The sequence below is a fragment of the Lepisosteus platostomus genome, chromosome 7 (assembly GCF_059453375.1).
Source record: "Lepisosteus platostomus isolate fLepPlt1 chromosome 7, fLepPlt1.hap1, whole genome shotgun sequence".
In the NCBI taxonomy this organism is placed as follows: Eukaryota; Metazoa; Chordata; class Actinopteri; order Semionotiformes; family Lepisosteidae; genus Lepisosteus; species Lepisosteus platostomus.
The window spans coordinates 12,515,382-12,542,428 of NC_142617.1; the positions used below are offsets into that span (position 1 = coordinate 12,515,382).

The 27,047-nt window shown below is 39.3% G+C and overlaps 1 protein-coding gene across 7 annotated transcripts in view; it reads right to left on the minus strand.

Moving 5' to 3' along the window:
• The window catches only part of arap1 (ArfGAP with RhoGAP domain, ankyrin repeat and PH domain 1), an 80,058-nt gene that overhangs the window by 3,846 nt on the left and 49,165 nt on the right, over positions 1-27,047 (minus strand). For 5 of the 7 annotated variants that reach the window (XM_088639307.1, XM_088639304.1, XM_088639306.1 and 2 more), the window contains 20 exons: positions 21,415-21,589; positions 20,683-20,817; positions 20,418-20,553; positions 19,817-19,919; positions 18,453-18,648; positions 17,440-17,485; positions 16,788-16,951; positions 15,067-15,279; positions 14,216-14,321; positions 13,821-13,968; positions 13,226-13,312; positions 12,358-12,426; positions 11,885-12,002; positions 11,485-11,598; positions 9,651-9,796; positions 8,438-8,473; positions 7,713-7,795; positions 6,592-6,642; positions 3,324-3,387; positions 2,492-2,647 (listed from right to left, as the gene is read on the minus strand). In XM_088639307.1, the coding sequence (XP_088495433.1) occupies positions 2,492-2,647; positions 3,324-3,387; positions 6,592-6,642; positions 7,713-7,795; positions 8,438-8,473; positions 9,651-9,796; positions 11,485-11,598; positions 11,885-12,002; positions 12,358-12,426; positions 13,226-13,312; positions 13,821-13,968; positions 14,216-14,321; positions 15,067-15,279; positions 16,788-16,951; positions 17,440-17,485; positions 18,453-18,648; positions 19,817-19,919; positions 20,418-20,553; positions 20,683-20,817; positions 21,415-21,589 (2,346 nt within the window). The remainder of the gene's footprint in view (positions 1-2,491; positions 2,648-3,323; positions 3,388-6,591; positions 6,643-7,712; positions 7,796-8,437; positions 8,474-9,650; positions 9,797-11,484; positions 11,599-11,884; positions 12,003-12,357; positions 12,427-13,225; positions 13,313-13,820; positions 13,969-14,215; positions 14,322-15,066; positions 15,280-16,787; positions 16,952-17,439; positions 17,486-18,452; positions 18,649-19,816; positions 19,920-20,417; positions 20,554-20,682; positions 20,818-21,414; positions 21,590-27,047) is intronic. The other 2 variants (XM_088639310.1, XM_088639308.1) reach the window with 2 other exon arrangements.

Genomic DNA, 27,047 nt, shown 5'->3' on the forward strand with positions numbered 1-27,047 from the left:
ATCTAGGCAGGAATATGATGAGAGTAGATAGCAACAGGTATATTAATTCCAGCAGTAGTATGAGTAGTATTACTGTTTAGTGTGAATGCAATTTCTGTTCTGTTTAGAGAATTTTTTAACCTATGTCCTTATCATTGCAATATGGTACATTCTTTATTACATAAAACATCAAAATACATTTCTAGCAATAGATCATTTGAGCAGTTTTTAATCACTGTCTACAACAGGAACAAAATAAATGTAGCAGAGTAAATACCTATCTTTTTAAATTCATTGAATATAAAACAGAATTTTATATTTAACATCTTTATAATGGACAGGTTACATCTTAGAAAGAACATCACATACGGTTCACACAAGTAAAAAGGGGGCAATTCAGAGATGACAATTATCTTAAACAGCGCATCTTTGAAGTAGGAGAGAAATCAAGAGCACCTGGCGAAAACCCACAAAGCTACAGGGAACAAATGGAAAATCCACACAGAAGATGCCAAAGGCCATCAAACCCAGCACCCAGGACCCAAGAGCTGTAAGGCAGCAGTTCAAGCCTCCATGTAATGCTTGAAAAATGCCTAAGGTCTACAATCACAAGAGCAACATTAGAGAAGACATATAGGTTTTTGACTATTAAAATGTTTTTTTTTTTCTTCATTCCGGAAAGAAGTGGAATAAAATATGGTTTCTAAGTACTGTATACTTTCTTTCTGCATAAAATGTTGAACAAACCAATTCATTCCTGAGTCACTTATTTTTCAACTTTTAACATTTTGCTTTGCTCATCAAAAGATCTTGTTTACATTGTCTATTTTAAACATGCATGAATACAAGCAAAGGCACATGAACTCATAAATGCATTGTGTGTACATTCATACAGGTAGTGGACAAAAACATGGAAAAACCTCGGTGTGGAACATCGTGTTTATTGAAAGCAAGGGCCTCTCACACATGTGGCTCACGCGTCAATCAGGCAAATAATATGGCAACACGTTTAAGGACGTACAAAAATGCTGGACAGGCCAGGTTGCCTGATCTATTATCATAGATGGTATACAGTATGTGCAAGAGCAGGCCTCAGTGACTTTGAAAAGGTGTGATTGTTGGGGCACATTCACAAACTCTTCAATCCTCAAGACAGCTCAACTCGCTGATGTTTCACAATTAATAGTGAATAAGGTGATGGAAATCAGAGGAAAAGACATCACCTGCAAATGTCAACTGTGGGTGGAAGGGAGTACTCCAAGATTGTGATATCCCTGCATTCATCTGAAGCGCAATGCAAAACAGATGAGGAACTGTAGAGTAATCAAAATCTGAGAAAAATTATTTACGGTCTACTGAGAGCTCCTCAGATAGGATACCATAGTCAGGTTGCTGTGCACAAACCACCAATTACACTGGCAATGCACTGTATGTCCAGTGGAGCATAGCAACAGACAATGGACAACCAGAGGTAGAGAAAAGTGGTATAGCTAGATGATTAATCCTTCACCATGTTCACGTCAAATGGACAAGTTCACGGTTGTCTCCAACCAAAAGAATTCTACTGCCCTGAATGCTTGGTGCCAACAGTGAAGACGTCTGTTGGTTCTGTAAGGGTGAGGGATGTATTTTCCTGGCATAGTTCCAGTATACGTATTCCCTTAGAAGACAAAGTCTGTGTTATTTATTTATGGTACTGAGTGATCATTTTGAAACATTTCTACCCTGTTGGCAAAAGTATCTTACAGGATGACAGTCCACCGATCCACGGAGCACATGTACAGTAGTTGCCCAGTGGTTTGATGAGCACAACACTGAAGTTATCCCTAAGTCATGGCCTTCTCCATCACCGGATCTAAACCAACCTGTCAAGCATTAATGAGGTATTCTGGGACTATGCCTGAGACAGCGTTTTCCACGTCCTTCAGCGAGTCGACTGACTTTCCAGTGGAAGAATGGTGCCGCACCTACCTTGCAGAATTCCAAATGCTGGCAGGCTCTATGGTATGTATACAGTATGTATACAGCTAGCCTTATTGACTGCACATGGTCATCCAATGCCTTATTAAGTAACTTTTCATCTGTGATTCCATTTTCTTGTCCACTACCTGTATATATACAGTATATATTATATACTGTATACTGCATATACATTACATACTGTATAATTAAGCAGTCATGAATGTATAACTGAGATTTATGACACTCTTCAATGCTCCACAAATAAAGCCTTACAGTATATATCAGATATAGATGCAGCTTAGAACAACAGCTCAATGAGAGACAGACCCCAGGAGTATGGATTCCTGTGCAAGGTACAGTAGTGTGTGCCATAATGGAAAAGTACACCCACAATTAAAAGGCCCAATGAACAGCAAGAATCACTTCTCCAATTTTTCAAGAGAGAGGCCTACTTTCTTGTTCAATTGATCAGTCAACTGTCCCATCACAAGACAGACCAAGTGACCAATTGATGGACGGATCGACAGGTTGATCGTTTGATTGGACTCACAGCAAGCGGATCAGCAGTAAAAGCAGCCACGCTGTTTCTCATCTCGTTTTCGCTGCCCCTCAGCGGGATTAAAGATCTATTACCCAACCTGGTATCAAGCTGCACACGAGATGCTCGCATCTTGACAGATTCTGAAGGCCACATGTTGCCATCATTCTGTAGGCAGAGAAAGACGATCAGGAACACTTTATAATTACTCTGTGCAAGCTTTACTTCACTTTACTTGACAGGTCCCCCCTATCACTGTGGAAATGGCAGTAAAAGAGCATTAATATTCCAGGAAATCCCAAAAGCTTTGCTATATTACCCATGACACCATTCAGGAAAATAACTCAATTGTTGTATTTCAAGATCCTTATTCCTTCCATCCATTTTCTAACCGCTTTATCCAATACACCGTTGTGGGGGAGCCAGAGTCTCTCCTGGGCAAGCAATGGACACAAGGACACCGGATGGGATGCCAGTCCAGTTCAGGGGACACACAGACAAACATGCACACACTCACACCAGGGCCAATTTTCCAAGAATCCAAAAAACCTACCTGTACGTCTTTGACCTGTGGGAGGAAAACGGAGTGCCGAGAGGAAACCCATGCAAACACGGGGAGAACATACAAACTCCATTCGGATAGCACCCCAGGACTTGAACCCAGGGCCCCAGTGCTGCGATGTTTGGCTTCCTAAATACCCACAATACATTGTCCCTTTCTACTGATTTCCACTAACTTCAAGATGGAAACAAATAGCTTTATGTGAGAATACTTCTTTATATTTCTTTTTGAAATCCATGGTTCATACAAGCAAAATTGCATTCAAAATATAATGTCTCACACCTGTATGCTCATAAAGGTGGCAAACCACTCTCTCATTTCGGTTTGGGTGTCACAGCACAGATACCTGCACAAGAAAAGGACAAAGATGAGCTATGAAGAAGAGATCTCACTTAATGTTTACTTCACCGCTATGTTTTTTTTTTTTACCTTTGGGTCAACTTTACACACTTAAAACCAACTCATAACAGAGAAAAACATGCTGAAGTTCTCATGCCAACAAAACACAAAAACCATGAAAGTGTGGTCTATTTTGAGGTCAGGAGTACACATCGGTATGGCAGCCTTAAACGTTTCACAAAACGTGTTGGGAAATGACACAGAAAATCTTCAAACTTGGATGGGATGGCTTTATTACTCCATTCACCTTTACCATGCTTGTATTAGCTGTTAAATATAGAAATTTCTTCTACATGATTAAAGGGTTCCCCCAGAGTTAGAATGTAATCTTTAAATAAAAATTAATTCATCTTTAAATTGGTCAAATAGAATAATCTAGGTGTTCAGGTGTTTCAAAAAGATCTCCAACAAAGATCTACTGAACAGGTTTAATTGCAATCTTGTTTCTTATATCCTGAAATGTACTTGATCAGGTTAAGAGTCCAGATTGTAATTTATTTTTCCATGGAGAAGAACAGAAAGAATGTTTTTTTTTTTAAATATATAAAACACTTTAGTGCATATCTACTTCATATTATGTCATCAGTAGTGTTTAATGCTGGCATTAGGAAACACTGAAGCAGACAGCTTACACAATCACGTGTTTCCAACTAAGAAATATGTTTAATACAGTTACAGTATTGATTTTTCTATGGGGACATTCGCTATGATCATGCACAATCTTATCTGATGCTCATTATTTCTAAAAATGGCAGAGCCATGTTTCTTCCAGAGAGAAAAATATTACCAATTACATTCCAACTGTCTAGCCAGCAGAAGTGTCCTATTACGTTATATATACTACGTGACAGGACTTATTTAGTGTGCACTGAGGTAAAGATATGTCAGAAGGATTATATTATACTGAAATCTAATCTATCACGATCTATCATAATGTGCTTTTAAAATCAAGAAAGCCATCTCAGAGCTACTTTAACATAAGATATCTTTGTGATGCAATTTTTATATTTCGATTTGTATCCTTCTAGGTATGAAAAAAGAACTTATTTCGGTTGCCTATTCAGTCTGTAATTGGCCATAACTATCCGTTCTTATGAAAAGCACAGATTCTTGCATCATCAACCCCCAAAATTATTAGCATACACATAATGTACAGTGGCAAAAGTTTGAATGTAAGAGTTTTGCAAATTTTAGCAACAAATCTCAACATTCTAATCATCTCTATAACTAAAGCAAATCGCAAAAGCAGGTACTGAATGGCAATGAACATTTGGCAACTTAAAACATCATTCTTTCTTACAGATTGAGACAAGGCAGAAAAAGGTAGCTTTCAATGAAGTGTAACAAAAACCAAATGACCAATGGGAAATTCAGCTCCACATCAGTAACAACCATGCTTCTACTGTAAAGAGTTACACACAGGTCTTCGGTACAAGCAAAAGATCTATTCTCCCTTCCATTACAGCAATTCGATGGCTCAATCGAATGACTGTCACTGGATATACAGCAGCCTCTTCCTCTTTTCAATTTACAGTGCCCAACAACCATCTCCTTACTCTTATTTGGAATATGTTCTGTTCCTAAAATGGTGGTTTTACCATTCTGAACACATTACAGAAGTCTCTGCCTAAAGTGAGGAACATATTTGTCAGATATCTTGTTTTTCCATCTACGTACCATGTGGGACTGTGATAAAGTATTTTTATTTTGAAAATAGAGAGGCACCAGCACCGTGTGTAACATTTTGTTCTAGTTATTATATCTTGCTCAGAATCGATGAGTCATTCTGAACCTATTAAGAGGCTTTCAGAGGTCACAATTCTCTGGAGTAATCCCTTTTTTCTGTTACTGTCTTTCTAATCAATCCCATAGTTCCCTAAACAATAAAATGAGACTATGCCAAGTGTGCTGTAGTCTTTGAGGCACTCAGAACATTTCGCTCAGGTCAAAACCTGCAGACTTAGTGTGAGGATGCAGATTTAATGTTATCTACATGTATATCTTTATCTTTTAGCCGTAAGAGTGGGATGCCATTTAAGGAGAAGAGAATAAAAAAGCAGATCTGTTTGTTCAGAGGAAGTGAAGTGTTCGGTGAGAAGAACTGCTAGGGGGCTGTAGAATGTACAGTAAGTGAGGGGAACCTCCCGAGTTCTCACACCATAGAGCAGCAACACCCAAATGGGAACCGACAGGAGTGCAGTGAGTAGAATAGTATTCGCGCCATGTCTATCAAGTTCTGTCCTACAAACTCTAGTCAAGGAGTGCTGACCCGTCCCTGTAAGCTCAGCATCTCTGCTTTATGCCTTGTGACAGGACTGCTTCCTGGCTGGACTGCTGCCACCTGTGAGGTTCACAGAGCACCACTGGGTGAAGCTCAGAAGCACTCAGGCCTTTCATTTACATGTCTGCATTCCAAAGCACACAAACTTTCCTCCATCACTTTAAATGTCATTGTGACCTATTCCATCCGGTTTACCATCACTTGAATTTCTGTTTAGCCTCCAGACCAGAAACCTGGGTGGGGGGAGGAGGGGGCCATTGACTTGAACAATATTTTTCAAAACACTAGTGGCTTTTTTTTCCACACAACATTTAAGCTTTTCAGTTGCCTGACGTGGTAGATGACATTGATGTGACATTTAATAGAACTATAGCTTAGGTTTTCATTTGAATCATTGTCAATCACCTGTCTAATTGTGTTCCTACAATCTGGAATTACCAACTTTCTATAAGAGCAAAGGAAGCCCAGATCTTGTGAAAACCTCAGGAACACCACACTGTGAAGATACCCTGGCCAATCCATAGAGCCAATTGTACAATGACAGTAAGCTAGAGACATAGCAGACTGGACTAAAACACTAGACCTAATCTAAACAAATGAGTGTCTTCAATACATGAGCCTTTCAGAAGCACGCCACCCCCATAATTCTGTAGTACAAGAAGTGGGGTTTATTTTCTTCTGTTGCTTTGGTGTACATACAAGTATTACTGCCATTTAGTGATGTTGTTCCTAATATACCATTTGATCATTAAGATGCTAAAAACAGAAAAGCCTCCTTCTCATCAATGTGCACTTATAGGAAGGACTCCATCCTCAACCTTAATAAACAATATGAATCATTTAAACTGCATCATCCTTTAAGGCACTTACCAATGCTGCTTTTCTTGTTTCTCATTCTGATATACAACTGTCAAGCCCCAACTAAAAAATAAGTAAAAACAGTTACAACTTACAGATTGTTCTCTGAAAGGTGCTCAATTTAGATAACTAGATTTTTACAGCTCTGTCTCTTTGTTGTTAAAGGCACTGATAAAGAAATGAGTCAAACAAAAAGTACACATCTCACCAGACATTTACAGCATAAAGCAGGGCCCCAGTTTGCTTTTGGCAGCATCAGTTTGTAAAAAAACTGGATTACACTGCTATTACGGCCATTGAGCAGATAAGGAAGATCATACTTTATATGGAAACATGTTATAAGATTCAGTAACTGAGCAGCAGAATTACATGATACAGTCTGGCTACAGCAGAGCAAAATGAATGAAGCTCAGTGTAAAATATATTGCAAAATATAAAGAATAAAGCCTTTCTAATGTTTATAGCTAAAGACATTCGGGATTCAGAAAACTACAGATGATCCCAAGGAAAACAGGTGAACATGAAACTGCTTACAGTGATGAGAGAAATACCTTCTATTCACAGAATGATTTTGCCCCCTAGTGACAGACTAGTCAAAGCATATCAGAGAAGATTGCAACACTAAGCAAATCACCCTGGTGCAAGCATTTAATGTCTTTGTCTATACTGGTACGCAAAGATTAGCATGACTGTGATTAGAAAGTATTTGAACAGAGGGCATATAATTCCTCCCCTCAAGAAACATTTGCAGGGTTTAAGAGTACCTGGGCGGTGCGGTTCCTCTGTGGCTAAGGATCTGTGCCTGTGGCTGGAAGGTTGCTGGCTCGTATCCCGCAGCCGGCAGAGGAATCCTACTCCATTGGGCCCCTGAGCAAGGCCCTTAACCCCAACTGCTCCAGGGGAGCTGTACAATGGCTAACCCTGTGCTCTGACCCCAAGCTTCTCTCCCTGTCTGTGTGTCTCATGGAGAGCAAGTTGGGGTATGTGAAAAGACAAATTCCTAATACAAGAAATTGTATATGGCCAATAAAGTGATCTTACCTCATCTTAAGAGTACCCCAGCCTGAAGGAGAACTACCTTATATAACAAAGACAACACATGCGGGAAAATCTTGAAGTTGCATAATCCTCACCAAGTTGGAGGTCGCAGTTTCTTCTTAATTCCCTGGTATACCTTTAGTGATTTGACGGGCCACTCTTTCTCTGGCCGATGGCTCTGTGTAGAGAGAAGAGATTTGTAATGATGCTGTTTGCGCTGCAAAGCGCTGAAACCAAGGTCAGAAAACCAGACACTTTATTATCGTGAGCAACAGAAAAGAGGAAGGGAACTCAGTCTGATCAAAAAGTATGATCAAATCTTTTTTTTATTATTCCTGTAAAAAAGGATGATATTTTGGGGTTAAGGAACTAAAAACATGTAAAACAAAGGGCAGTAAATAACTTAAGGACAATAGCCAGTAACATCAAGCTTCTGAGAAGCCTCCGATATCAATGGTTTCTCTAAAGCTCATGGAATCAGTGCACACCAATCTAACATACCTTGCACCTTTTGTTTAGGAAAGGGAGGGAAATATTTATTCTTTGCATCAGTCTAGAAATGGTTGCTTTTGGTGGTATTAAAAAAGGATTTCCTACACATTTTGAGGTGTCACAATTCATAATACCTCTTTAGAGCAAACGCTTAGAATGCAAACTGGTTTTGAACAGTTACCTGGTTCGAACACCCTAACAGAGAGAACGAGACCCACACCACTCTGTTTCCTACCCCATGCTGAGAAGTCTCCAGATGAAAAACAATTAATAAATCAAAACATCAAAAAGGCACCATCACCACCACCCAGAAGAAATGTGTACTTACACACTGCAGCTCAGGAATCTGGAGCCTTTGAATACTCTATGTGGGACACAGAGAACTACAGTATGTAAGGCAAATCTGTCTGGTCTGGCTTTGCTTTTTATTTTTAAAATAAGATAAAGTCAAGCATCATGCTTTTAAGCATGGCTTAAAAAAGCCTTTCACAACGAGGGCTTCAAAACGCAAGTCTGACCAATGAATATTTGCACAGCATGCTCAAATATCAGTGGTTGAAAACCCAAGCCATCTCCAAGACGATGAAAGTCACGCTTCTCAAATATCACATTTTCAATAAACACTTATAAACCAAAAGTGGATGTCTATCTACTTTATCCCTGACAGATAAAGGCCGCCAGATAAACAAATATAACCTTTACACAACAAAATATGATTTGTCCTTTGATCCCCTGAAAGAATTCTCAGCCATTATTTTAAGGTACACTTTAAATGTGATGGCTGCATGAACAGCAGAACCCTGGGTACTGTACAGAAAATAGGGTGTATATCATCTTTTGTCTGTCACTTTTCATGTAGTGTTTCTCAGAATTTACCACCGTCCATCAGCCAGCAACCTTTAACAGAAGCCAAAGTAGCTCAAAAGTAGCTGTTCAGCAGCCAGCAGCCATATCACCCTGCAACTCACAACTGGGAACCCACTGAAGCTAAGCAGGTGTGAGCCTGATCAGTACATGGATGGGAGACATCCTGGGAAAAACTAAGGTTGCTGCTGGAAGAGGTGTTAGTGGGACCCTGCGGTCCATGTGGGTCCTAATGCCCCAGTATAGTGATGGGGACACTATACTGTAAACAGGCGCCGTCCTTTGGATGAGACATAAAACCGATGTCCTGACTCTCTGTGGTCATTAAAAATCCCAGGGCGTTTCTCGAAAAGAGTAGGGGTGTAACCCCGGTGTCCTGGCCAAATTTCCCATTGGGCCTTACCAATCATGGCCTCCTAATAATCCCCATCTATGAATTGGCCTCATTACTCTGCTCTCCTCCCCACTGATAGCTGGTGTGTGGTGAGTGTTCTGGCGCACTATGGCTGTGGTCACATCATCCAGGTGGGGCTGCACATTGGTGGTGGTGGAGGGGAGTCCCCATTACCTGTAAAGCGCTTTGAGTGGAGTGTCCAGAAAAGCGCTATAAGTGTAAGCAATTATTATAATTATTATTATTACTCAACACACTGAAAGGTGGGTATTGGACTGCCTACCCGCACTTCTTTGTAGAGTCTCAGAGTGGTGCTGGATAAGATGAAGTATCGGTCATGGAAGCTGCCGGTGTTCAGACCTAAGCCCAGGAGGTTCCTCTCCTCACGGAACTTCATCATGCCATGCTTCGAGTCGTCCACTTTACTAGCTGTTGGGAAAAAATTAAACAGGTTGACATTTTCCATTCTATTTCACAAACCCAACAAGCTGGGTTTCTCAGAAGTGCTGCATCTTAAGCCTCTATAAACGAATCTGACCATCTTGGGTTGAAAGTCAACCATTGTCTCCACTTTTTACTTATTTTAAAGCAGCATACCCTTCCATGGTTGCACTGTTTCCCCAATTCAGGTTCTGCACAACCAGCCTCTCATTTTGCAAAATACCAAAAGGCTAACTGTGAGGCATTGGATCTCTACACAATTGTTTCAGAAAAGGAGAATGTCAGAATTTCCATAGATCTATATTAAGAGGAATATCAAGGTCTAGAGACTTGGATAACCTAATACTTGAGGGTGTAGAAGGGCATGGTCAAGCTTCATTACAGAACAAAATATCTTGGGATACTGATTAAAGTATACGTCTGAGAGTTGTTCTGTATTTTCATTCACTGTTCTATTATTGCCACCCGAGACATATACGACACAATTAAATATATTCAATACCTGTTCCATTTATTTAAAATGGAAGATCAAATCAAATTACGTTGTTTTGAAATGGGATGTGTTTTCTTTTTTATCAAAGTATTTTATATATGCATTCTAACAAGAATATAGCAGTGGTAAACAGATGATTTTTAATAGACTTAATTTTCTCTGCATTTATGGTTATTTATCAAATTATGGGTTTAAACATGATGTGCATCTTTAATGTTGCTTCCATATTTTTTTTTCTGTAAAGGATTTTTATTTAAGGTAGAATCACATACTGTAAGAGGCTGTGCAAACCCTGCAAAAAGCAAAAATAATAGCTTCCCAATTATTCAGTTCCCTGTCTTTCCAAATGAGAGAAACACTCACATTCAATCACCCGGATCACAATGCCATTTGGAACAAGTACTTTGTAACAGGTGAACTGTGCTTTAATCCATTCTTATTCCATATTCTAATAAAAAAAATCTTATAAAATAGAACAACTATCGCTTTTGTTTACCAGACTCACATTTACATTGTGTCATACTTCCCTTTTAAAAGCACTGTGCTCGCTTTGTGCTCGCTTAAAACAAAACCAGATCAGATCTCACATCCCCTCTCTGAAAAGTGAAGGTCAAAGTCAAAAAGGTGTTTGTCAGGGGGTCATGTTACTTCCCTTCCCCCCCCACACAGTAAGCAAAAAACAAATGTTTAATGAGAAGAAAAGAGAACCACAATAAAAAAAAGCTAACATATGGTTTATGAATTCAAAGTCTCTGCTCCTTTGGGTCTCATTAGCTCAGCTCACAATGTACAGTGCAAAGTACGGTAAATCTGTCGTAAGCAGGTTTTGTTTCATGCCTGGGCTTCCAGTTTATGTGTCTTGTCGAATCTCATCTCAGCCCTGGGTTAAAGAGAGGAGGGGGAAGAGACTTTTGTACGGCCACAAAACGCCCTAAACATGCCAGTACCCCATTTGGGTAAACACTTCAAACAGAAAACACTACTGAATAAATTAATCTTCTCTACTCATTGACAAAATCAGAACAGCACTCCTGATGTGAGGCAGTCTAATTAGGCACTTGAGCAAATTAATTTGCTCAAATGGATAATATGGATCCTTTTGCAAAAGTGTACTAATCTCTTGTGCCAGATTGTACTTAATACCTGTTTATAGGCACAGCTCCAGCTAATGCACTGCACATACCCAGATATATAAGCATGGCTTCCATAGAGAAGTGCTTCTTCACTACCACACAGCTTTCTGTCCCCATTGAGTGAAGGATGGGCAGCACCTTCTCCTGGTAGTGTAATGGTCGCTCTGTGAGGGGAACAGGGTGGACAACGTACAATTAGAACAACACTCTGCTTAGAGAACAATTCTACAGGTGAGGCTGCCCCACAAGAATACAGGAGAGAGATTTAATAAAACAAGCCAAAAGAATGTTACTCTATTTTTGTTTCATTTCAAGATCGTTTTCCATTAAGGCTTGATTTTAATGTGCATGTTAATTCCCTCAAAATCCCTAATCAACGCAAATAAATCATCACAGCTCGCTATATACTGTACATCAAAAGGAAAGGAAAGCTCTGTATCCCAGGCGCACCTGTCTCTTCCTTCTCGTTCACCTCGAAGCAGCACCAGTAATCCTTGTCTCGGACCGCAATTTTTCGCCGGTCCAGAATCTCAAAGGCTAGTTCCGCTGCTGTCATGGTAGCTGGGATCTAAGAAAGTGGGGGAGAGCAGCCCTGTCAGACTAAATTAAGCCTATAAGCCACAGGCCAAGCATGGAGTGTTTGTCGCCACCTTCATCAAGGTACTGAAAAATGAGAGCTAGGCTGAAAAAACAGCAAGACTATTTCAGTAACATTTCTTCAAGGTATAGTCACTCTAGAAGGTAGGCAGAGAGTTTAAAAATAAAGTGCAGTATAGCGGACTGTATTGTTGCTAATGACTATCAGCTATTTTAGCTAGCATACAATTTGCTATGTATATCTAAGAACAAAGGTTATGATGTTCAAAAAACGTTATTCGTATTGTAGCCAGTATATTGTACAATAATGAAGTTAACGCACACACCTTTACATGCTGTTCAGCCGTCTCCTTTTTTTCCTCCAGGTAAACTGTGCAAATAAAATCCCCCGCATGCTAAAAAGAACAATATTTTAATTGATGCAGTTGTGAAAAGAGACATGCATTACAATACACTGTACACTGTCCAGTGATCTTTTTGTTGGTAATCTGTGCAATCTCCAAAGTCCAACGGTAAACTTTTTCCAAACCCAACCCTCACAACCGAGTCAAAAAATGATACAGCACAAGCCTCCTGAGAAACCAAAGCTATTAGTTTTAAGTCAGATATGAAACTTAATAAGTCAAATACTTTTTCTAGATTTCCATTTATTTCCTTTCACAAATCTGGTAAGTAGCCTGATTTTTTTTTTAAAACACCCTATTACATTTTTTGTCTATATAATAACCACAATTTATATGTATAAAAAGAATCAATCTTAATAGCAAAGAAAAGAACCTGCAGGCAACCGAATGTTACAGAGGCCGATAAGTTTCTATACCTGTAAGTTTACACAAAGCAACATCCACATCTTAGATCAGCACTGCCTTCTAAAATCCTGTTTACTTTGTAACACGCAATAAAAAGGGGAATAATTACTTCTCTTTCTTTTTGATTTTGCGGATAAAACTAAAGTATCACACAGCAAAAATTACAAAGTAGGACTGTCCACTGGAAAGCCAGTGTGTCTGCAGGTTTTCTAGGTCTCATTAAAATAGCAGAACATGACAAGTTGAGAGAAGCTGTAGAACTGGTCCAATGAAGCCAATAATAAGCTGAATTGCAATGAAAATCTGCTGACAGACTAGCTCCTCAAAGACCTGCTGTAGATTGAGACAAGCAAAGTACTGAATCCATCCTACTCTTCACACTTACTTGGGCCTTGCTGCTGGAGTTAATTTCCCGTAGCTTAATGATGGCTGTGATCTCATCCAGCTGTTTCTTTAGTTGCTGTTCGTTCACCTGTAGGAACAGTGTGCCATACTGTTATACCACCAGCCAGCCACTAGACTGCAAATCAATGTGAAAACTACAGATGGCGCCACTACACGGCAAAAGCAGCAACAAGATTTTTTATGGTTTCCAACCACCGGTTCCTCCAAGCCTACAGAGATCAACGCCGCGAGATAAACAGTATATTTTATTTCATGGCACTGAGGTGAACGGGAAGTTTATTTTATTTTCAACACAGAATGCCTACAGCTACTTTGAGGGTGGCAAAATTGAGTTTTGCCAGTAATCTAACAACTTAAAGACAAGCCAAAGTAAAGAAATTAAGAGTGCCACAGATTTCTATAGCCCTGGTGTACAACAGACAATACTAGGTATACAGCACTAAACAGGCTTGTCAAATTAAAAAGAAAGAAAAGCCATTTCAATATTTCTTCACGCATCATGTTACTGCGAAAACATGAAGCATTTGCAGTCATTCTTTTTATCAAAGAGAAAAAGTCCTACAGTCCAGACTCACATTAAAAATGGCCACATAGAGGCCGATAAGTTCCTCAATGACTCTGCCAGCATTGTAGTCCTTGCCATCAGTCTGGAAGAGCGTAGGTCCGAAAACAATGGCCAGGTTGTGCAAATTCATCTGATTCATGTCTGCAAAACGCTGGACACTACAAGAAGGAGAAATACATTCAGGCTCAGAAACATTCTTAATTCTACTTCCACAGTTTCAGGACTTTCAAGGCAAAGCCAAGTTTGTAATGAGAGGACTGTAAGAACACCCATCTTTAGCCGAGTCTGTAATGCTGAGGCACAGTTTCGCATTTTCTATTGTTCAAATACAATCATATTTCCCTCCTGCAGAATGCAGCCAGAGCTTATTCATATACTACATGATGTGAATTAGAGGACACATACCAGTACAGGTGGTTGACAAGAGCTTTCAAAGTGGCCTTGTTGACTCGCGGCAGGTTGTTCAGCAAAGACTGATATAAAAGGATCTTCTGGCTCTCATCTGCTACAGCTGCCGGTGACAATAGGCGATATTTTTATTTAATCTCACGGAGAACTACTGGTGCTTAGATGAAGAAAAGCCAAACTGCAAGCCGGACAGCTAACACGATATGGAGACATAACATTCTGGGTGTTTGAAACAATGCACACCAGCAAAAATGGTTTTAACATCTATTAAAAGCAATTTAAAAAAGAAAGAAGCTCGAGAAACAATCTGCAACTGAAAGAGAAGCACGTTCAGGAAGCAAACATCTTTTGTGATCCTGAATGAAAGCAATCTCAAAAATGCCGCCTCACACTCATCAGCCATGCTGACTACCTCAGCAACGGTACTCTTTCCTGTACAGTTCAATCAAAGAGTGTGCATGGAACAGCTGGACAAATCTCAGGGTGGCGTAACTGCGCTTCAGCACCTTGTGCAAAAACGAATTTCATTTGCAAAACGTTCTCTTAAACTGCCAACTGGTCAGCTTTGTGACGCGCAAAAGTAGCAGGAAAGGCAAAAGGGGAATCGCCAGGAACACATCACAACCCACCCACACCCAACAAGGAAGAAACAAAAATAGCAGCGTATAGAAAAACGCTGTTCAAAGGCCAATCACTTCTCAGTTCAGAAACTGGTCATTTCTCAAGGCTCCCTCACATGTGGAGCAGCCCATTTTGGTGACTTACTGTACGATCGAGCAGATCAGTACAGCGGAAGTGAAGCCAGTGCCACAAGCTTCCCCTTGAATTACTTCTGGTGTTCTACATACCTGGGGTGTTGAGCCACTCAACAGCAGCCCCGCTGGTGAAGATGCCCTCTTTCACATCTCTGAAGAACCTCTTGAGCACATTAGACACATCATCCACCTGGTGCTCTCCTTCCTTCAGCCGCACGCTGCGAGCGTCCTTCCGGAAAGACTCCAGCAGGCTGGCAATCTTGGAGTTCACCCCACTCTTCCGATAGATCCCCTCTGAAGTCAGCCCTGTGGGTCACGATACAGGAGACGTACGGAGAACATTCATGTCTATTACCAAGCAAATACAAATGACAGAAAGGCTTTCCAAGTTTCTTTTACAATGCACATGCTGGAAGCACATATACAAATACAGGGATCAGACACGCACACATTGATTATTGTAGCTTCATATTCTATTAAAAATTAATTTGGGGGGGGGGGGGAGATTTATAAAGCAGGCTATGCATTGGAAGTAGTGAAGGAAGCCAAAGAGCACGACAACACAGCAACCAAAAGTGTTTTCTGTACACCTCCTCCTATCCAACATTTCTTGTGTAAGTATGTGTTAAGTGGGCGTATTCTCCATACATACTGTATACTGGTATTCCCAGAAATATTTTTGTGCTTAATCGAAGTTTGATTCCAGTGTAATAAGAGTAAAATTTACAAAAAGTACTACATTCTCATCAAAATATTTATCTAATTATTTTCTTCTCAAGAGGATGCATCGAACACACCAGTGCACAAGAAAATAAACTACAATGTACAATAGGTATAGCTGCACCTCCACAGTGGAGATAATGAAAATGGAAACCACATATAAATATATGAAACTTCAATAAACTTCAAATCAATGAGGCCTTAGCTCCCCTGTGGGCAAACTGCCTACTCACTGCAAAATAATATGATAGGTTGTTTGCTCCTGGTGTTTGGAAGGTCAGTCTTTAAAATCCGTAAATTTACATTCCTAAGAAAATACTTTTCTTTCGAAGGCTGGATTCCTGGTGAGGTGTCAAACTACTCTGGGACTGAGAAACCCTTTATAAGACATCAGTTCCCAACAAGGAAGCATTTCTTTGTCAGCACAGTTGCTGAAGTGAAAACACAACAACATTACCACGCGATCCCTTGGGGAAGATGCGATGGCTCGTTACTGGGAAATTCTCTGATTAAACTCTGACTGCCAAGAACCTTCAGAAATCATCGCCAGCCTCTATTTCAAGCAAGTCATGTGATCACACGAAGCCAGTACATTCCACATTTAAAAAATAAATGTGGCAATGCAGTGTTTTGCACCATCTTTCTCTTGAATCTGATTATCTGCTCATTCCTTTTGCATTATAACTGGCAATGCTACATTGAAAAACGTTGTCATGTTTTGTCATAATTCTGAAATATGCCCTACATGAAAGACTAGATGATTCAAGTTGGTACGAATGGAGCATGACAGCAATTTCCAGTGTGCTTGCTCTACTGGAAAACAGTAATTTTAATCAGTAACAATAAGCCGAGACGAAAGTTAGATGGCTGAGGAAAGAATGTTACAGGACTTCTCAAGCTAAAGAAAGGATCATTAGATAGTGAACACATTATTAACAGATTAGATAATCACACTGAATCAGTATGTGTAAGAAATGTACCGTGCCGAGATTCTGTGAGAAGGCAAGGGCAATATGTATTATTAATATGCTGTAGGCACAACAGAAGCAGGAGAGAGAGGTCTCTCAAAACCGCAAGTAGAACCTCCTGCTCACCGCACTGCGTGATGTAGTCGATACACCTGTCAACTATCACCGGTATGTCTGACTCTGTGAGCTGCTGCTGGCTCAGTGTGTCTCCTGAGCTCCCTGCTGCCCGCTGGATGGCTGTTGACCAGCCCAGAAAATCCAGCTTCCGATCCCCTTGGATGTACAGCGTCCTGCCGAGAGGAAAATCATTGCATTAGCACTCGGCAAGCATCTTAGAAGCGTCTTCCTCTCTGGCTAAACAAGGCTCGGCCAGCGATTTGAGGAAGGGGTCCGATTAAGTAGTCCGGCTACAGTCCTCAAGTTCAGAAAGGGTTTTCTGAGCAAGCCAAGAGGTTCAGACATTATCCTGTCAATTGTTTCTCCAAGGGAACATGCATTTTTAAAAGTTACTTTGCAGCTGATCGCTATAAAGACCGACTTAAGAGACAGTAGACAGTTTGAGGTCCCATCAGAATAATGGCAACTCATTAAACAATCACAACAGTTAATTAACAGAGCTCTGGTAGAAACAAAAAAACAGACAACACATCTGGTTCTCTTTAAAGCAGTGTACAATTCTGTCCATGCATCACTTCATCTAAATGATCATAACTAAGAAGATTTCTACTGGGGCGTTTGCAAATCTGCTATAGGAATTTATCAATGCCGAAAAACCCACCTTCTTCGCTCCACCAACACAAGTACTTCATTTTCCTGTTGAATTGCTGAAGAAAGAATTACAGACATAATAATTATTTTACACTCAGCGAGAATTGTAATATCTAAGTTAGACAACGACACCTACAGGAGGGTATATCATCCCAGGTCATCACATTGTAGAAAAGATATTGCTGTTGTGGAATCAGGCCAGACAAGAGGAACCAGATACAGTACATTCTTGGGAGTACATTCTTATAAAGTCTTGATACAAGTACTCAAAATTCTCACTGCCATACCCTTGAGTAAGTAAACCCATCAGACATTTTCAAAATGAACAGTGAAACACAAACCAGAGAACACAAAAGGAATCTCTAGAATCAGAAAGGAAACTCATTTATATTTAAGTGGAAGTGCACTTAAAACTGAGAAATGGAGGCACTTCTTTACCTAGAGGGTTGTGGAAATATGGAACAGCTACCCAGCCGTTGAAACCAAAATGGATACTTTCAAAAAAAGCCTGGATGAGATCCATGGAGCAAATTAGCAACTAACTACTTAATGGGCTAGATGGGCCACAAGGCATCCTCTTATTTGTAACCATTCTTACGTTCCTCACAGGCTTTAGTAGTCTTCAGTGGCAGTAATACTGTAATCGGACTTTTTGAATTTAGTGCTCATCGACAGATTGGTTAAGAAATTCTCTAGCATGTTCCCTGTACAACACAAAGTTCAATATTTTTTCTCCAAAATGTACAAAATAAAAACAATTGTGAGGGAAGCTCAATTCTTAATCAAACTGGCCTATCTGTGAAGTGCTTTATTTGTGGTTTGCCTTTCTCCTTTCTATTGCCAACTACTCTCTTCATTGAGCAATAGTACCATTACGACACATTTTGGAAAACCTTAGTTTTAGAGATCAGGAAAAACATTAACACTGCTGTCTCACGGAAAAATCAGCTTTAAGTGATTTAGGTGATTAAGTGAATAAAGGTATTCCAAACTTCAACACAAAAACTAGTCGGCAGTACTCACACAGCTCCTGTAGTTTCTTCAGGTGAATAGCCTCCTCCCCTTCACTGTCTTCAAAGCAGGCGTGCAGTGTGGAACCTACCAGAGCAAACCAGCCTGTCTTGGCACTCTGGAGGTTCAGTCCATCCTTATACTGCAGTTTTCCGATCCTTTCAAAATCCCAGTTCAGCAAGTCCTCTGCACTGGATGGGATAAAAGACTACAGAGAGGAAGAGACGAGACAGTGCCATTAGAATTATCTTAGCACAAATGTGGAAGGAAAGTAAGAGCGAATGGTCAGAAAACTGACACTTCACAAAATAAAATACAAATTAAACAATTCATGCCATTGGTAGCAAATCAGTAGGCCAGATCATAGTTCCTTGAACATGGAATCCCATATTCCATAGGATACTCAAAAAATGGCACTTTATTTAAAACCACTCAACCTAATTTAATTTATTTCTCCCTGCCTTTTATTTTATTTCCTCACTCTTGTACTCTACAATTTCTAGTCTTCTATACCATTTACTATGTTTTGTTCCACGCTAAACCTATTATCTTTTACTGCCAATTCTTCATACCTCCTCATTTCCAAATCACCATTTTGGTTCCATGGGCATTTAGAAAATGTAACATTGCAAACAAAAACAACAATCTTCTCCTTTGGCTCTCAGGACAATAATGTAGTGAACAAAAAAAAGCATACATTAAAACACAGAAAGAATGAAAAACGTTGTGAAAATAAGTAATCCAATTTTGAATTCTTTACTTCTGAAGATGAATACAGTTCACATAAGAGTAACAGACTGGAAACTAGCTTGACACCCCGTTCAGTGCAAGGCCCATGGAACACATTTAAGGTCACTTTAATGTTAAAAGGAAGTACAAGAGATAAAAATAAACCCCGTACAAAGAACAGGTTTTGCAGTCTTGTGAAATGGGCCAATCTGATTTCCAGTGGCTGCTTGAGGGGGAAAGGGCAGGGACTGTAATCTTGTAAATAGCACAATTTGACAGGTCTCTCTTGTTCTGCTGTTTTAATTATGAACTATGTCAAAAAAGAGGCAGAAACTGGGAATCCCTTTACACTGATCCTTTCCTCATGAACATCACTCCTGCTTTTGAAGAACATCTTCAAACATAAACACAGTGGGAAGATACAGATGCACAAGAGATAGAACAGTTACAAAACATACCAATATTATAGCTAAGAAGCGATACTAAGTTCTGGGCCTAATGAAGAGACTGAAAGCACTTAACAGAACACCTGCAAAAAAAGCTGACTGAGTGCAAAGCCCCAAAGAGACCAAGGCTGGCAGCCACATTCCTACATTGGACAATCACTCTGTAGCCACATCACATTACATAAAAAAAACAGAAAATACCTTGGCAATAGACTTCACCCATTCTCTCATGTGCTCCGAGTTATCCGTTCCAAACAGGTAAAGCCGTTCCAACTCTGTGTAAATCTCAAATGTATAGTCATATCTGAAAGACAGAGGATAAAAACTGCTAAAAAAGCCATCTTAAAATGAAAAGCTGACAACACTACACCCTTTATTACTACACTCTAGAAAGAGTTTCCAGGGTGAATTTTCACATTTCTGCCCCTCTAAAAATTAGAACAGGCTATCTTCAGAAGTTATAACCCTTCGAATCACCTATAGTCATGTCGAGCTACTCCCTTCGATATGGAAAACAGTCTCAAAACTTGCAACCCAAAGAGCAAATCACCAGCTTTTGCCAAAAATCTAGAAATGTTTTCCAATTTTGATAATCAAATTCCAGCTTCAATAAATTCAGAAGGTTCTAAGAAAATCAAACATTTTCTGTTTTTGAGGAAAAGGAGCAGGCATCGTATAGGCATGTACACAGCCATGATAAATAAACAAATTGACGACAATGACTGTTCAGAAAACTGTCCTGCCAGCACAACAAAGTTATCCTCTTTTTGGAGAACTGCTTTGTGAAGATCAATATGCGTACCCATGTTTTTCTGGAGGATTGATTACAAGGCAGGCGACATCCTTCATCTTGAGTTCCCCATTGGGTGTGGAATTTCTGTCACTGTCATAGTAGCTGAAATTCCCATCGTTCAAAGTGCACCACCGCCGACTAAATTCTGAAAGCATTATAGAGATTTTAAACCAAATGTCACAAAGCACATTTTTCTCTTCTAGCCTGGGACAAAAATCAGTCTTGAATATCACATTTATCATTAATGGTTTAATATATGGAGATCTCAAACCACCTTCTTTAGCTTTCCGCTCTGTGATAGGCTTCCCCATGGAGGCAGTCTTGTACAGAAATCCATTGTGTGTGATGGAGGGTGGAGCCATGTAGTGCACTGTGTCCATGTGACCTCCCACCTCCGACCTCGGAATCTCTGGAAGCAGAGGGAAAAATCATTGATCAGAGCATCTATCCTGGTTTTCTTCCACTTTACAGGTCAATAACAGTCTGCATTCCTCATCATTTCCTTCAGGATGAATCCGAATATCAGCCACTTTCCTGGTCAAAGTAAGATTCAAGCAGAATTATTTCAACAGCATTCAACGTTATTTTCTGCAGTGCAGCATAAATGGAGGGAAGCTTGAACAGTAAACCTAAACTGCACCACTGGAAGCATAAGCACAGGAAATATTTAATGTTCAACTTACAGTGCAATTCTTAAAGCCTAGAGCAGATTGATAAAAAAATAGTTTCTTTTGAAAAACATATCAGCAGATGAGGGATTTAGAATATACTTAAGAAAGCCTTTAAAATGGCTTATAAACTTTAAGAAGCTGGCAAATGGAAGCTCTTTATACTCTCTAGAGTGAAGTGAGTCACCACCTTCATATTCCAACAAAGAAGTTACTCTTTCTTAATTGATTGGAAGCTCAATTTGATTTGACAAAGTGCTGCAGTGGAATGGACTAGATAAAATGACCACACGTTGAGAGAACAGGGAGTTCAGCAAGGGACAGGAATTTCCACTCACCTGTGTTTCTGTTCTGAGTCAGGAATTCCACCTGGAGTTTCTGGTCATAGCTCTGAGCCAGGGAGATGGGAGTGGGGAAATCAGGATTTCCTGTGTCGCAGTTCACATTGGCCCCACAAAACACCAAAGACAGAGTTTCCAGCACATCATCTGATTGGACGTTGATGCACAGAGCCTAAGATCCAAAGATACAAGAACTGAAAAATCTAATTTCTTTCTTAAGGACATGTGCAGATGAAGAGATAAGCTAATGTACCAGGCCTAGACTGGAAGTCACAAATAATGCTGGTACCACATTCTGACCAGAGGAATTCATTACAGGAGGATCCAGAACTCACAACCACTTATTTTGTGGTGTGAATGACCAATAAGGATGCCTAAAATAAAATACCACTTTGAAGGTTATTTAAAGAAAATTTCCAGGTGACAATATGGTCAAAGATGTAGAACTCCAAGGGGCAGAATCTCTTTGTTAGATAACTGCAAGAAAGTAACCAAAGTAACCTTTGTTCCATTTCAGTATTACAGTAGGTGCTTTAATTTAAATAATTAAGTCATAACTCATAAGATTTCTGAGATTTACTGGGGTGGCAATAAATTCAGGCTTAGCCATTGTAAAGTGCGGTTCATTATTAATCCCCTTTATATTTTTAAGTGCTTATATCAGTTCAAGAAAAAGGAGAAATGTGAGTAAAATTACAGAAAGGTCTCAAATGAAAGTGATAAAATTCATTCCCACTTAATGCAACTGAATTGTAGAACTAGACTCTTACTCAGACGTTAAATTCCACACAATGTTTTATATTATTTAAATGAACCACATTCTTTAAAAAGATGATTGAGTATAAGACTCATTTGACTGCTGTCACATGATGGAAATAAGAACTAATTTCAACACACAGCTTCAGTTGTAGGGGTGTGACTGCCAGAGAGCTACATTAAGCTGGTACTATTGCATATTATCCTGTGTATCATCCCATATCCATCATACCAAGAAACAAACAAAATGGAAGAAAAATATCTGTGGGTAAAGGAGATAGGGCACATGCAAGATATAAATTAGAACATAAAACACATGAAAACAGCTCACATGCAAGCAGGGAATGCTATACAACTTGTGTGATGCAATAATAATAATAAATAACATAACCACATAGCCTGCATTCAGTTATTTAAAGTATTCTAGCTATGTCCGGTATATATATGAGAATTGTTGTTACATAACAGTTTTCCAGATGGAATTACCTGTAACAAAACAATAAAAAACAATGCTAAAGGTATAAAAACAATTAAATCTAAGAATTTAGGAATTAAGATCTCATGTGTCACCATATTACAAAAATGTCCAGAATTAGTCCAGAGTAGTGTGGCCAGATACATTTCTGGGCTTAAAATCGTGTCCAAAATGAAGACCCTAAAAGACACCCGATTTGAGTATTCAGATCCTTAAAGATGCTGACAAAGTTAACCTAGTGGACTTCTTCAGAACCAACAAGAAAACACAAAGAAAAAGACATCAGCAGAAAACTAGTGAAGTGCATTTAAAATAGAATATGGAGGTATAATTTTTACACAAAGGATTTTGGCAGTCTAGAACAAGATTTTTGTTCTTTCAACATTATGAAAGGGTTCGTCCAATACATTGTAAGCACTCGACTTCAAAAAGGATAATGTTGAACATTTTTCTATATATTGTTCAGTATATCTGAAAAATGCACCTCTTTACATTTACGCACTACAGCGAACCACATGAGGTGCAAGTCTATGCCTGTTAACTCCCTCTATGCAATACAGTCAGATTCCATAGGAACAGCCAGTGAAGCCGATTTTCAGTTAGCTGGATATCATTGGCTCTGGAATCTTGCCAGATGACCTACAGAAAAGGGAGTTTCCCTCAATAGCGTTAAATGTTCAACCTGATCAATCCAAAGATATGGAGAAACAAGTAGAGCCACCCAGCTAGACAGACTAGGCCTATAGGTCAGTTCTTCCAAGGAGAGGCTCTGGCAGTCACTGCAGTCATCTGAATCAAAACTGTCAGAGCACATCTCCATCATCAAGGCCAAATTGGCAGAACCACCAGACCAAAGCATCTCTTCAAAGAGTCCCACAATTAAAAAAAAACAGAAACTACACCAGTTGCAGATACATTACAGCAATCTCCTACATTACAGCAGTGTAACTTTCTCCAAATGGCAGGCAGTCTTGTAAATTTGGTCTTAAACTAAAGCCACAAAGCACAAAGGCTTTCACCAATGAAAGTCAATGACAATACTCTTTTTTCAAAACCCATGATTTTACAAAAGCTCAGCCTTGTTTTTACCAAACGCAGCAGTAGAAAGGAGGCTTTCCAGTATCATTGGTAGCCGCCAGCATTCACTTGAAATCATCTCTCATTCACGACAAAGTGAAGGGGGAGCAAGCTAATACAAATCTTAAACACTTTTAACATATTTTACACAAACATTAAGCAGCTAGCTTGGTTAACTTTTGTAAATTTGGGTATACTGCTTTCCCCAAACTTAGCAACCTCAGCAGCTTCAGTACATATTCGCACATCAGGTTGAAAAGTAATTTAAAAGCCACCTCAAGGAGGACATGACATTTGTGACATTTAGAAAAATGTAAATACCATTAAAACAGCAAAAGTGCTTGAGATTAGGGAATTTAGTCTCATCTTCAACCAGACGACACACTGTGCTACTTGAACTTTTTTACTGAACCACATTTATCACCAGATCTCCAAATATTGAAGGGACAATCTATTTATCTACTGCAAACAACCACCAGAGTGTATGCGGACAACCAGCACGTGTACAGGAATTTGTACAATTCGCAAATTCAATGGAAAAGAAAGGATTCAACCTAAACAGTAGAAGATGAACTGATTGTGCTTAGGAATATGCCTGTTGCTTCATTACTGCTGTAAGAAAGCCCTGAAAACCAAGGTTCTAAAATACCACTTACAGGCAAACACCCACACAAAAAGAACATTCAAAAGACTTCAGCACTGCTGTACATCAGCTGCACTCTGTACATCACAAGATTTGCAATTCTCAACTTAGTTGCTGTGCTATAGTTCTGACATTCTGCTTCTTACACTGTTTTACAGACAGAAAAACAAAGGCCACATACTGTACTATACAGTCTGTTTTCCATGCTATTTAATTTACTTTTACAACCTAAACTGTTCCTTGCCAGCACCTGTCTCGCACACACAAATTCCAAAGCCTATGTGATTTGTTTTAAATAATTACTTTTTAGTCTGTGTCCTCATAGAGATAACACTTGTTCACAACTTTTGGCTCCTTTGCATGAGATGACACACACTGTAATATAGAAATTTAGAAAGAAAACTAACCACAAATTCCCCTTACACAACAGCTCCGGAAAGCGTTCTTGTTTTCCAAGCCAATTCGATAACTACTACACAGTGGGTGCACACAAAAAAACCATTTCTGGTAAGAGTTAAAAGAAATGGATTGAACCATTTAAAATACAAAATTCTTTATTAAACTGAATATAAGAGTGTTAGTCAAAGGTATCAAGCAAACATTATGACATAAAATCTCATCTTTCAGGAATACTACTATGAAGTGAAGTAACATACCATAAACATAATACTGCTTTATAGATCATATTTATATCTGAGACAATCGAGACCTGAGAAAACAAGAGACTATGCCAAACCCATCCCTAATGGTCAATAAAGAAAGGAACTCCACTGCTTCCAGCAGAGAAAGTAAAGCAGACAAAGATAAAACAACACACGCTTGCCAAAAAACACAAACAAGCTGATAACAGTGTTTCACCATTCACAAAGACACTGTAAAGTGGTTAAAGATTGTTAAAAAATAATAAAAAAGATCTGGTACCTACATTAGAAAATGCTTACATTCAAAACCAATAAAATCTAGTTCATCTTTTGTACCCAAAACTTCAACTGCTGATAGGCCGTGTGGGCTTCAACATTTACAGCAGTGCTATAAAACCCCTTAACTGATGCAATTAAGCCATACAGTACAGTAATGTAGTAAATTATAAAGTGTGAAAATAACTGTTTAAAGTTTAAAGTTCTGTTTCAAGAAATACAACTCTGTTGCGCATTTTAGGGCTATTTTACTTTAACACTTACCAGATAAAATAAAATAATCTGAAAAAGACAAAATAAGAAATGAACATTTTAAATGTATATAAACTGGTGGCTGGTTTTAGAATCTTGTGAACCGAAACAAATTAGTTGCTATGCTCATGCAGAAAAGTAACACAAACATCCAGTAACTCTACTTCACAGGCAGGATTTTTGAAATATTTGAAATAAAAGACTACTTTCAAAGAGTCTGATATCAGAGAGTCATTCCCGTCAAGGTGCAGAACAAACAACTGAAGCAGAACTACACTAGGTTTAAGCCTGAAACTTCCAGGACAAAGTCAAACACGATACCTCATGATTATACAAATATCATTGTTTAAAACAGTGCATTACAATAACTCATGATCAGACAAATATCATTGCTTGAAAGTGCATTACAGCTGAGGTTAAGAGTGAACGCTTTCTCCACCGAACAACTCATTAATGAGAGAGAAAGGAACAAAAGGCAGCTTTTTTAATTGCCTCTTTAAATCCCATCATTCCCAAAAGCAGTTTTCCTACACTCACCCATCTACTTTCAAAGCGGCACTGTGAATCGTTCTTCGGGGAGTCAAGCGGAGATAGGGAAGCCCATAAACAGATGGAAAGATACAAACACAAAAAAAAAACTAGCCTGGAGCTACAGAATGAGACTTTTTTTCCAGCACCACTTGGCCAAACCCAAACAATGGAAGGGGGGTAGGAAGCAGAGCTAAGAAACATTCCTTCAGAAAACTCTGATGTCACTGAGGGGGAGGAACCTTCTGCAGTTGGATAAACAAACCAGCATGGCGCATGAATTTAAACCCTGCAGGGTGTCACATTTCGTGCTGGTGGGGACCTGCTGAACGCACAGGATAGGCACTTATCTATTCTAAAGAATAATTCAAGAAATATTTCCCAGGAACTGTGGGAAAGAACAGGCCAGCAGAATGAGAGAACAAAGGGTACATTTAGATTAGTAAAAGGAAATCGATTGTCCATTCAGCTTTAAGGACACAGATAGCAACCTCAGTATCTTTTTTGTCATTTGCTACTGGGATTTATCATTTAAAATTGAATTCACGCTTTCTCGTGGACAAAAATGGAACCAAATTATTTTCCCAGGGCATTACTGCAATGGGCTTTAGCACGCACAGCACCTATTTGCTTAGCCTTGAGCTTTTTCTCAAAGCTGAAAACTGAAACTGAAATTTTTTTCAGGATTGGATTTTTACTAAAAAAAAATCTAGTAGCATTGTAGAGAATAATTCGGTTTGAGTGAAAAACAATTATGCTTTCTGAGCAGAACCACAAATATGTTCGAATACTTTCTTTTTAAAAAAATGAGACCAAGGCAAAATGCAACGGATCTAAACTGAATCGAAAGGAACATTATCTTCATCAGGTGCGAAGATGCCTAAATTCAATGCTATTTTCTTTGACCTGGATACCACCCAGGGTAACACTCAGAGACGTCTTCAATGTCCAAGAAACTAATGCTTTCTACCATTTGTCCTCC